General features: G+C 38.4%; 1 protein-coding gene across 2 annotated transcripts in view; it reads left to right on the forward strand.

Moving 5' to 3' along the window:
* FAF1 (Fas associated factor 1) overlaps window positions 1-12,017 on the forward strand; it is a 153,989-nt gene that overhangs the window by 90,302 nt on the left and 51,670 nt on the right. For both annotated transcript variants that reach the window (XM_063407099.1, XM_063407100.1), the window contains one exon: window positions 11,774-11,869. In XM_063407099.1, coding sequence (XP_063263169.1) covers window positions 11,774-11,869 — 96 coding nt within the window. The remainder of the gene's footprint in view (window positions 1-11,773; window positions 11,870-12,017) is intronic.

The raw sequence follows: 12,017 nt of genomic DNA on the forward strand, positions 1-12,017 counted from the left end.
TTTACTGCTTTCTTCTTTTGCAAGAGATTGACAAATCTGCTTGATCTGTTGAGATGTTTTTAGCTGTTCCTGCTTTGAAACTCACAGACATGAAAGTTACTTTTATTAAAAATGTCATGTTCATAGAACTTGTTAAAGGGAGTAGAGTTTAGAATCAGTAAACAAGTGCTGACTGAGACTGATACTTTATATTTGCTGCTTTCTGTCCTTATATTGACACAACCTGCAAATCAAAATGTGATATAAATGACCATAGGCATAGGGAAATATCTTCAGGGTAGATCAGGACAATCCAGATCCCTGGTGCTGGGGGTGTGTATTGTATCCTCACCACCACTCCACCTCTCCATTGATGTGCGCACAAACTGCATTGGAGCTTTTGTGTCCCAGCAGAGGCAGCAGCAGAAGCTACACTTCTTGAATTTATACCAAAGCAGTGGTAATCTTCACTGGACAGGGTTTTACAGGATCACCAGTGTCCTGCTTTTTTTGAAGTCCCTGTCTGTGAACAGCTGCTGGCCCTCACAACCCCTGGACATCCCAGTAGCTGAAGTAGCTTCTTGTCTCCTGCATGTGTGTAGTTGTTTGCTCTCTTCACTCCTCCTCTGCCCTTGATGCTCAGCTGGGCTTGTTTTCAAACCAATTACATGTTTTGCCATGTAGAATAGCACCTTCTGTACATTGAGCTGTATCCCAGATTTCATAAGAGAGTGCTTTTGCTGTGGGTTTTAGAGATCCACTCCTGAGATAATTCCTACTCAAGAAGCTGCTTAGAAAATACGCTAAAAAAATTGCCTTTGCTGATCAATTACACCCAGCTGTGGTTTGACCTACAAATATATCTAGATAAAAAGATTTAATTCTCAGGGAGACCCTTTTGTGCCTTTATCAAGGCCTGCATTGTCTCAGAAGTGTCTCTGAGAGATCATGGCTCAGCTCTGCAGCCCGTTTTTGCTGGAGCAGGCAGAGTTCCTCCTTGGGACTGCTCACAAGGGGCATGGGTTGGCATAAGGCTGGAGGTGCTGAGATTCTTGGAATATTCCATGATGAAACAGAGAGAGATGCTTCAGACTGAGTTAACAGGAGTGGTCTTACTTAGGTGCTTTAACTCATTTTACAGAAACCAAAATACCCATTTCAGTGCCAAGCTGTTATAGAAGGACTACATTTGCTTCATGCCCTGCTGAGAGATGCTGGCAGGAGCTGTTATCAAAGACTCCTTTTCCCCTTAGTCATTTAATAGTAGCAGCTTCTCTTTTATTCTGTGCTCTCTGAGAGCAGAATAGGAAGTGATAATCTCCTTGGAATACAGCAGACACCTGTTTGATAAGTGGTAATTGCATTATTCCTGGAGGATTATCACAGTGGTGCTTGTTTCTTTGTAATGAAGCTCCACTATTATAAGCAGAACAGAACTTCACTAGAAGATACACAGGAAACAATCATCCTTTTTGGAAACTCATTTTTAGAAGTCAGTAGCACTGTGTTTTCAAGAGCTAACATTGCAAAAATCCAATTTCTCAAAAAACAACATCCATGAAGAAGAGGCAGCATAAAAATCCTATTAGTGTTTGAAGCATTTTTTTGGAAGCAGTTCTGCTAGCACAACTGCTTGAACTGTGCCAAGGAATTATATAGTGCTGGAAACGTATCCAGGCACTTCTCTGTTTGCCATCCAAAGCGTTGTACAATGTTGTGAAGTAAATGGCATCCCACCATAGACCAGGAATGTGCCAAGTATTTGGCTGGTACTCTTTGTGAATGCAAAGCAGTTCCCAAGGTGTATCTGTGAATATCTGTGGGCAATAATGCAGTGTGGATGAATTATTGTTAGTTTATACTGTTTTTTATTTTACTTGTTCCTGAGCTTAAAAGCCTGTTAATGGTTTTGCATCTCTTGTGAATAGCGAAAAATAAGTGGTTTGAGGTCAGACTTAGTAAAAACGATGATTATACTGTCTATATTCTGTGGCAGTTACATAAAAAAAATACCAGGAATTTAACAGGCTGTGTTGGAACGTAAAAGCCAGCAAACAAAGCAGGACAATTTTGAAGAAAGGAAATAAAGGAGAACAGGTTAACTATGTTGAGTATTTTTGCAATTGTTATGTGTCTGAATCCGTGTTAAGTGCAGCTGAATTTTTCATGTCAGTGTATCAAGAGTAAGAGTACACAGTACCACTAAACACTATAACCAGACTTCAAAGTATGTGGTCCACAGAGAGCTGGTGGATGAGTGGACACTGGCCCTTTCCCATGTTTTCAGGTGCTAGAGGGATTCTTGTCCTTTTTTTTTTTTAATTGACCTTTTCTTTTCTGTATCTTGATCCCTCTTGATGGATGCTTTGACTCCTGGTATTTGTTGTCACCCCAAGACAGTCTCTCTTTAGCTTAGGATAGGTTGGGGATCCCAGTTTATCTGTGAATAACACTTATTTGAAATTTATCTTCTTTTAGTTAGAGACTAGTTTTTTTCAGTTCCAGAGACCTTCAGGAATGTACAGTGAGTTATGACCTGTTCCCAGGCATGTGTGTTTTATAGATCAGTTCACACAGGTGTACTTATTAATAAACTCACTGAACCAATTTACATGCATAAGTTTTAACCACGGAGTAATTAGCGAAAGCATTGCTGAGGAACTGGAAATTTGGGAAATGTGTCATTATTTGCATATCAGTATAAAGCAATTACTAAATTAAAGAGTGCACGTTGTGACAAACATGAAGCTCCTTTACTGTTGCTTTGTCAGTGCACATTAACATCAACTTGATGTGAAAGCCTGGCTTTCTCTGCATGAACTAAAAATCCTAAGGCAGAAGTACACAATGAATCACCCAGAGTTTGGAGGCTAGCACGCTGAATTGCCTTGGGGTTCAGACTGAGGAAAGAAAAAACTCATGTAAAAGACCATTGAGAAAACGTATCAGTGGAAAGTAATTAACTCAAGATCCACAATTAGCCTCATGGTCTATACTTAACTGTGTTCCAGGTCTTTCAGCATTTATTTAATTCTGTTACCCTGTGTTTCAAATAGCTGCAAATGGCTTGGCAGATTTTTCATCCTTTTTAATATTTACAGTTTTTGTCTAACAAGAATGAGCTCTGTAAGTGATCATGGGTATTTATTTCAGCCTCTCAAGTATATCTCTTTTTTAGCAGAATCTGCTGTACGAGGAAATATTATTTTCTTTTTGTTTCCTTTAAATATATTTGTGGTTTCAAGCAACATTAAGTACTACAGTAGCTGTCCTTCTGCTTTAATTCCTAATTTGCCTAACTAGGCTCAGTCAAATGAGAAATAATCAAAACCAGGGATAATTTTCATTCAGCCAGCAAACGAGAGGGGTGGATGCACAGTAACACGGCTGGTGATTAACAGGGGCCGTAGCAAAAATTGGCATGTGTGTTCAGCCAGCACACCAGGGCTGGGTGTTCCCAGAGCACCAGCACCACTTGTTCTCAAGCTCACAAGAATCTCCTTGTGTTTGTGGAGCTGCCTTTGGAGTGGCTGTCGCTGCAGTGCCAGCCTGGTGTCTGAAGGACACGAGTGGCCTCCTTGCTGTGCCTTGGAGCTCCTGCAGCCTCCCACACCATCCTCAAGATGATTCCAGAGCTGCTTCACCATACTTCTGCCTTCAGCACATTAAAGATCAGCCAAGACTGTGCCTTCACACTGCAGCAAAATAAGATACCTATGCAGCAGCCTTTTGGAATTTTGGAGAGTTAACATGGCAGTCTATTAAGCCTAATCAAAAGAATTTATCAAATTTTAAAACATGAGTAATAGTTCAGACATGTTTTTCCCCCCCTTCAGTTCAGAGCTTTTTAAACTTTTGGGTTCTGTGTTTTAACTCTATAGCATTCCTTTGTGATTTTAAGCTTCATTGTGGTTCAGAGATCTACCATGGGAACATGACTGAAATCCTTGGAATGAGTTTCCTACAACCTGTGTTGACAGGTTTAAATTACGTACTCTGACACTGTTCTTGTGGCTGGATTAGAAACTTTTTTTCAAGTTAAACCTGCGATAAGTAATTGTCACAGCGCTCTGGCACAATGCTAATGTGAAGTGACGTGTCCAAAGTGGCCTCAGTAACATGAAGAACCCTAACAGGTGTGAGGGGTGGATCTTCCCATGGGCCCTGCTGAACTTCTAACAGGGGGAAAAGAGTAGAAAAAGTGAAATGAACCTTGAATAAAGCTGTCAGCAGTAATTATCTCAACAACACTTTGTGAGGAGTTAAAATAAGCATTACTGATTTATAACCTGAACACACTCCACGCTAGAGATGTTTTTTTCATCCAGTTAGTGTTTAAAATGAAACGTTGAATACCTGTCAAGATTTTTTTTCTTTTTATTGGAGATGCATAATGAAAATGAAGTTATTTTCCAGAGGAAGTTAATTTCAAGGGCTGTCAATTTTTTTAGACTCTTCTGTTCATTTTCATATTTGTGCAATAGTTTAATAAAACAAACAAACCTCAAGCATACTTGACTGTTTTTCCCAGCTAATGCTATTTGATGTCAAAAGACAAAGTGGCTGATGTGGAATTACATCCACTTTTTATTGTTATTCAAGGAGGGATAAGAGCTTACATGACAGTAAATGAGCTTAGGATGTTTGATTTCTTTTTTTTAATGTTATGTACTGAACTTAGATAACAATGTCTAGCTGAGCAGTACAGACTGAAGAGAGCCCTTCAGTTCTGGGTAGTAAATCTTTCTGAATCAGTTAATTGCATAGTACAAAAAAGCCCTTGTTTCAGTCAACTAAAATAAAGTATTTAATAGATGTGCTTTTTGAATTGCCATGTACCTTCATTTTACATTGGGATACTTGCTCTTTGTTGGTGTGATAACACTTGTTTTGTGTATACTATGTATTTCAACATGAATAGAAGTAATTTTACAGTCTGTTACTACTGGAAAAATACTTGCTAACTTTTGAAAAAAAAAAAAAACAAGCCAAAGGATAAACATTATTTCACAGAAAATCTTTAATCTCTTGAAGCTTTAAACATAACTTTTAAACATGAACATGCAGGAATTCTAAAATCATGTGTCACTTTGCTTTTGTGAGATTATACGCTGAAGATAGGTTATTTATTGAATAATTATACAGTGACAAGTGCTGACCACCTGTTTGTTCCCAAGGAATTCGTGAGGGTTTGTCTGAGCACAACAGGCTGCCCACACACTGTTAATAATGCTTGGTTAAACAGCAGGAACTGCAGCCGTGGCAAGAACAAGCTCATATGAAAACTCTCTCATGTCATAGTGTCATTTTTCTTGAAATGATGAGACTTTGAGTAGCCCCAGAAATGGCATGAATTGCTTGGGAGTCCACCATGTCCTTGCATGGATTGGTTTCTCTGGTTGGATCTCCAACCAGGAAAGAGTGTGGAGCCATCTGATAATCTCTGAAGAACTGTAAAAGATTGCCAGAGTTCCCATAGTCTTGTTTCTCCCGCTTCAGTATTCACATGCAAGGACTGTGCAGAATGCACTTAGAAACCACAGTTTTATTCAACTGTTTGTTTAATGAAACACTTCATACTCTTGTATTTCAAGTGTGAAAACAAAACTTCACTCACTTGCTCTACCTCTCCCCCCTGCCTTGTACACTTGGATTTTTCCTATATGCCACAGTCATTGCCATGTCCTGTCCACCATACAAACATTCCCTGCTTTTCCTTGCTTCTTCAGTCTTGAAAAAAATAGGTTACAAAAGTGTAAGTGAGCCTCAGCTGTGGAGCAGCCTGACCAATCTAGCTCTGATGGTAAACAGCAAGAAGAATAACTTATTTTCTAGGTGTTCCAACTAGATTGGTTTATGATTTGTCTTATTACCTTCCCTACTGTCAGTGCACTTAGGCAATAAAAGCATTTGATCCCTAAAACACTTTGTGTCCAAGTCCATCTAATAATATCATACACAAAGAACATTTGATGGAACAACAAGGAGAGAAATGTTCCTTCTCAGAGTTTTTCTTCCTTCTCAAAGTTTTTGTTCCTTCTCAGACTTCATATAGTTGTGTTCAAAATGCAACTTTTTTTTCCTGTATCTTCAAGAAAATCCATCCATCCATACATCCATCCATCCATGCATCCATCCATCCATCCATCCATCCATTCATCCAATAAATTGGCATTTATCATACTCAGGAAATTAGCTTATGCTATAATGAAAGGTTACATAACAGAATAGGAAATTTACTATGAAAATTGAAATGCTTGATAATGTTCCTTACTCAGCCCTCTATGCTTATCCCTTCTGTTACCTGATGAGGGGAAAAAAAACATCATAGTAATTAATCCAATGAGTAAAAGGATCAAATTATATGGGAGTGAAATTTTCACAGAGGAGACCCCTGCCAGTCATTGAATATTTTGCTATGGGCACCTCTAAAGTTAATTTGAATAATTGAGTGTTATGAAATGTACTTGATCATGCTTATTTCTCTGTTCTTAAGCTATGTATCAGTGAGTAAACCAGTAAATGGAAAAGGTAAGCAGCTCACATTTTGGCCATGGTGAAAGGGCTTTCACATGGCATATTTGAACCAGGATTAGGTTTCAGTCTGTAGGTAACACTGCAGTCGTTTCTGATGGAAGTTTTTTTGTGTGTGATAAATGTGTATTACAAACCCCCATGTGTGTACTGCAGCCTGCTAAGCAACCTTTGCAATGAGCCCTTTTTATGGGAGATTCATGGGGGAGAGTCAAGTATCGGAAAACATGCTTTTTATTTTGTACACCAGAATCTTGTTTGCTTACTTTATCTCTGAGTATTAAAAGCAGAAAATGGATTTTTTTCCCCTTTACTTCAGTAGAAAATCTTGCTATGAGAGTTCTCCTATTTAGTTTCCTATTGAAGCAGATGGTATACAGCCAAACATAATTCTGTATCAGAAGTTCACCTACTTGAATAGTTGGACTCATTCATAGCAGTGGACTTATACAGAAATTACATTTCTTTTTAGCATCTTTTTGTATTAAAAATCCAGGAGGTTTATCCACTGCAAGGTTTTGGTTTGCCATTGTCAGATAATGCCTGTTGCTTCCCTTGCTGTGTGTGTGCAAGTTAAATCCTGCATCATTGATAGAATCTTCTCCTTTGCGTATGGATCAAGTGTTCTCTGAATTTCTGTCTGATGCTTTGTAAGATCTACAGTGTGACCTTTCAATTTCTGAGAACAAATGATCAAGAATATGTGCTTTATGCCCAAAAAATGGTATTAGAAAAAATACCTTTCCAGTGAGTTGGAAAGAATTTGTCATTTGAGTAGTTTGAACAATAAAATTTCCTTGTTACAGTGATTGAAACAGTGGTCTTTTAAACAGCCAGAAGCTTTTTTAGCTTTTTTTTTCTTTTTGAATTGACAAGCAATACAGCTGGGTAATACAGCTGAAGGGTCCATTTAATAACTTGCCTGATTAACAGGTGTCTGTATGTTCAGACAGATACATTAATGTACATTAAAGCAAATCAGAGTGCCCACACACTCCAAAACCTCAAAACCCTCATTGCTTTTGTAAAAATCAACAGCTTAACAAAGAGAACAAAATAAACCAATATTCCTATCTTCCTTAAACATTGTACTTGTTCTGAACAGTTATTGGTTATGAAAAGCTTTATCCCTTTGCAGAGATGGGATCCCTTGATGGCAAGTATCCTGTGGACAGCACAAGCTTTCAATAATTGAGGGTGAGGAGGAATGTCCCATTCTTTACAGATTATTGCCTTAAGCTGGACACTTTGGATGTCCCAGCTATATTCTGTAAGGCATTAGAAAGCTCTTACAGCCTCCTTCACTCTCCTCATTAGGTATAATTGCCTTTCAGATCTCTTTTGAGATGCTGTTTGTCTCCATTGGTGTGTGGCTGAACATGAGGAAGGCCAATTTGTCATATCCAATTTCTCCTTTCCTGATGCAGTCCACCAAGCTCATAATTTTTGTATCAGCATTTCTCAGTGGAGTGAATTCTGCAGCTGGAGCTCTCTGTTGGTATCATTCCTTCATGTTCCTTCTACTGTTTGTCTTTCTCACATCTTCAGCATCTTGATTAAATATCTCTGGACTGGTAAAAGAGACTGACTCTGTTCCTTCATTTGTAATGTCAGAAATCTGCAGGAGTGGGAATGAAGTTGTGCCAACCAACTCTTTCTAGAAGATACAAGGTTTTGAGATTATGGGCTTGTAATTTTTCATATTTTTCTGAGCACGAGATGGCAGCACTATGGAATTACATGCTCTCAGTGATTTCTTTCTTTCCTGCAGACATGTTTGTATCATGAATATTTGGGAAAAAGATCGTGGGGTTAGGCTGTTCTGAATTACATTTCCAGAAGCTTCTACATAACACTAATACATGTCTAACATGAAGAATAATTTATTGTTTAAAGCATCTGGTCTCACTCCAGATTTGGCAAATATTTCTGGGTTAATCTGGAAAGCTGACAAAGAATCCTGCATGTTTGGATCAGAAAAGATGTTGCTTAACATTACCCTCAGTTGCTAATGCTGGCAATTGAAAAACAAATAATCTCACACTGAGCATTTACAAATAATATTAGTGTCTTAGAGCTGGAAAGCACAAGTGAGCACCAGACTATTTCTTTCCTCTCTAAATTGTTAGATTTTGTCATGATCTTTCTCTTAGTAGTTAAAGTCTATTTCAAGGAACCTCCTGTGCACTTTTAGTCCAGGTTGTGCCATTACCTTTTTGAATAACAGAGATATTAAATCCATTTAGTATCTCTGCTGTCTCCTAAGAGGAGACTCCCTTGCTGCCACTCTCCCTGAAATGTTTGAAATCTTGAATTTTATTGTCCTTCTCCTTAAAAGCTATAGGAAGCCAAATAGGAGACTACTTAAACTTCAAATAAGCACAAGCAGTGTCAACAGTGTTGGACAAAAGATCTGGCTCTGGAGTTACTTTTTGCCAGTAATTTTCCTTATTTCTGGTTTTATTTTACTTTCTACTTCATGTACCTTTCAGTTCTCAGACAGTTTGATTTGCACATGCATAGGTTCTCTGCCTAAAAAAAATAGAGTAATCTTTTTTATTTTTGCTTTAGTGCATAATTTCATTCATAACCTATATTTAGCTTGTCATTCATGCATGAGTCCTGCAAATGCATTTTCAGTGTCTTGTGCATGTCGAAGCCATCCCAATCAAGCTCTGCTACTCAAATAGTGATGATTTTCATGCAAAAAAGAGAAAAATTCAGAAAAGTGAGGGTTTTTGAGGGTTTTTCCCAGCCAGATGGGCTCATAAGCTGGAGAATATGGGTAATCAGGTACTCAGGCTACAAACCAGCTTTTTCAGTGATGGGGTTGGTATAAAGATTTTGTCCATTCCCATGGGAAGGTGGCTGAAACACAATGATAATTTATTGCAGTTATAATGTTCTGTATCTGTGTTTGGGAGGTGGCAGGTACAGAATTCACAAAGCAAAACCTCTCCAGAGCAGTGTGAGATCTACATTTCTTCACTGGGACACTTCAGTGGTGCTCCCATCAGTACCTTGGCCTGCATTCACAGTACTGGGAAAAGGTTTGCTGAGCTGCCTGGAAAACAATCTTTGGCTTAGTCCTGGTGTTTTTATCATTTCCAAAATAAAGCTCGAGCTTTTGTGGTGCAAGAGTCTTTCTTTGCAAGAGAATTCTCTATCTATATCTTTGAACGAAGATATAACAACATATAACTTTATTCTAGAAGAATGTTGATACCTCTCGTTTATTTTGGAATGAAGGCAGAGCTGCTATTTCTTTTGCAAGAAAAACTTATCAGAAAGAAAGAAAAAAAAAAGGCAAAGGGTGATTTCTCACACCAGTGTGCACAAACCCCCAACATTCCAGCAACTGTCTGGAGAGTAGGATGAAACAGGCTCTGATGTGGAACCCCTTCTGCTGTTAGCTCATGTTTGAGAGACGCTTTGACACTATAATATAGGGTTGCAAATTGGAATTGCAACACCCTGCAATTGGGCCAAGTGATGAAGCAGCACAATAACTGCCTGCTTGATCTTACCACTCTCTCTTTAATGTGCATGGAAAAGAGACCAGGAGCCTTTCCAGGCATCTGTCAGGGTATTTGATGCTGTGAGAGAGGGAGCTGTAGTCTGTGTGTGGTTAATGTGTGTGTGTTTTACCAGCATTTCATGTAGTGTGATAACTACAGGGCAAAGTTGCAGGCTTTATAACAGTTGGGTTTTGTTTATTATTAAAGGCTTATAAAAATAAAAATAGAAATGGTGGATTATTACAGAGAATGAAGTTCCTATCCTCTTGTTTCATAGGTAATTGGTCGAGACCTGTGTGTCGTCTTTAATATTTCATTTGCTCCACAGAATTACAACTCACTTCCTTTAAGACAATTGCTGGGCTTTTTACACAGCTAAACTTGTGTTTAACCTTGCTGTGAGAATGTGACAGTAGGCTAGTTCAGACAGGTTAACATTCATTTGGTAACCAGCCTGCTTAATCAGCCTGCTTCAACCTGCAGCAAATTAAATCTTTGTGAGTTCTAGCAGACAAGTGAGAAAGTCGCTCTGAATTATGTATAAAAAAATAAATGGGATATTTTCAGTGCTCATGGCAGTAAATGAAATTTAGGCTTATAATTTATTCTTGGATTTTTGTCGAGAATGACTGAAATGTATTTTACCCTAATGTTTTACAGTCCAATTAGGAGAGTGCTATATTTCAGTAGAAAATGTAGAAATGTATAATGTAAATCTTTCATTCCGTGCCCTGCTAGTAAGTTTTATAGGATCTAATTGTTTTTCTGTCCTCTCTGTGTTTCATCTGAAGGAACCATTAGAAACAATGTTTTAAACATACAGCCAAGACTACCCTTCTCCACATCACTGAAAATTGCACAGCATTAAATACTTTGTCACTGCCAAAAAGAATCAATTATCTTTATTTAAGAGCTACTCACATTATAAAATCAGTCCAGATAAGTTAGATGCTTCTGAAATGGCTATTTGTGGTCATCAAGCTTGCATCTCCTGGACTGAGGTGCTCTCCAGAAGAGGCAGGAGGCTGGGCAGAAGCTATAAATGCCACAGGTGATTCTGGTCACAGAGTGGACAGTTCTCATTTTTAGGTATTATAATTAGTGCATTTTTAAATGCAATATAGGACCAGATTTTCAAAAATCATTGCTGTGCGTTTACGGACATCATAATAATTCTGTCTTTCACATGACAGTAGAATTTCTCTATTGGTAAAATGACCAAAAAGGAGAAGAAATGTATTTTTTAAGTTGCCAGTGTGATTGTGTCTATTGCAATGTCTGCTGATAAACAGTTCTTTCAAAATACAATCTTTTTCAAGATGATTTAACTGTTTTTAATTACTTGTATCAATACTTAGCATCTTTACTTCAACAACTGCTTCTTGATTAGCAATAAAAAAAAATCTACATTTACATCATCAAAGCATAGCATTGTAAAAGTTGCCATGCACAGTAACATTTCAAACTTCAGTACTGATTTAGGAGAAAATAACAGCTCAAGGCACTTTGGAGTTTGCAGTCCCATGGAGTTTGTTTTGATACTCCGTGCAAACACCTCGGTAGAACTCAGTCGATATTTCCTTGAATATTTTAATGTACGGAATCATTTTCATTTTTCAGGCTTCTTAATATGTGTTCAAACAATGCTGTCTTTAATTTGAATCTCTAAACAACCTTAAACCCTCCCCCCAACCTTTAACTGAGACTGTGGCTTCAACAAGGAACCACTGCTTGCTTTGCAGATGACTTTAGCTGTGTCAGGACTGACTTTCCCTTGCCATCGGCTCACAGTTGGAAGAAGATCTTCACCTGTACAAACAAGGGAGCAGTCAGAGGAGGTAAGGACAGCATCTTTGTTTCACCAGGCTGCTCTGGGAGGAGGCAGGGACACCTTGGTGTGCAGTGCTCACCATCCCTCCTGTTGTCACATAGAGTTTCCTCTTACAACAATTCACTTCCAGTTCCTGCAACACGTAATTGTGGCAA

Source organism: Prinia subflava, chromosome 10 (assembly GCF_021018805.1).
Source record: "Prinia subflava isolate CZ2003 ecotype Zambia chromosome 10, Cam_Psub_1.2, whole genome shotgun sequence".
In the NCBI taxonomy this organism is placed as follows: domain Eukaryota; kingdom Metazoa; phylum Chordata; class Aves; order Passeriformes; family Cisticolidae; genus Prinia; species Prinia subflava.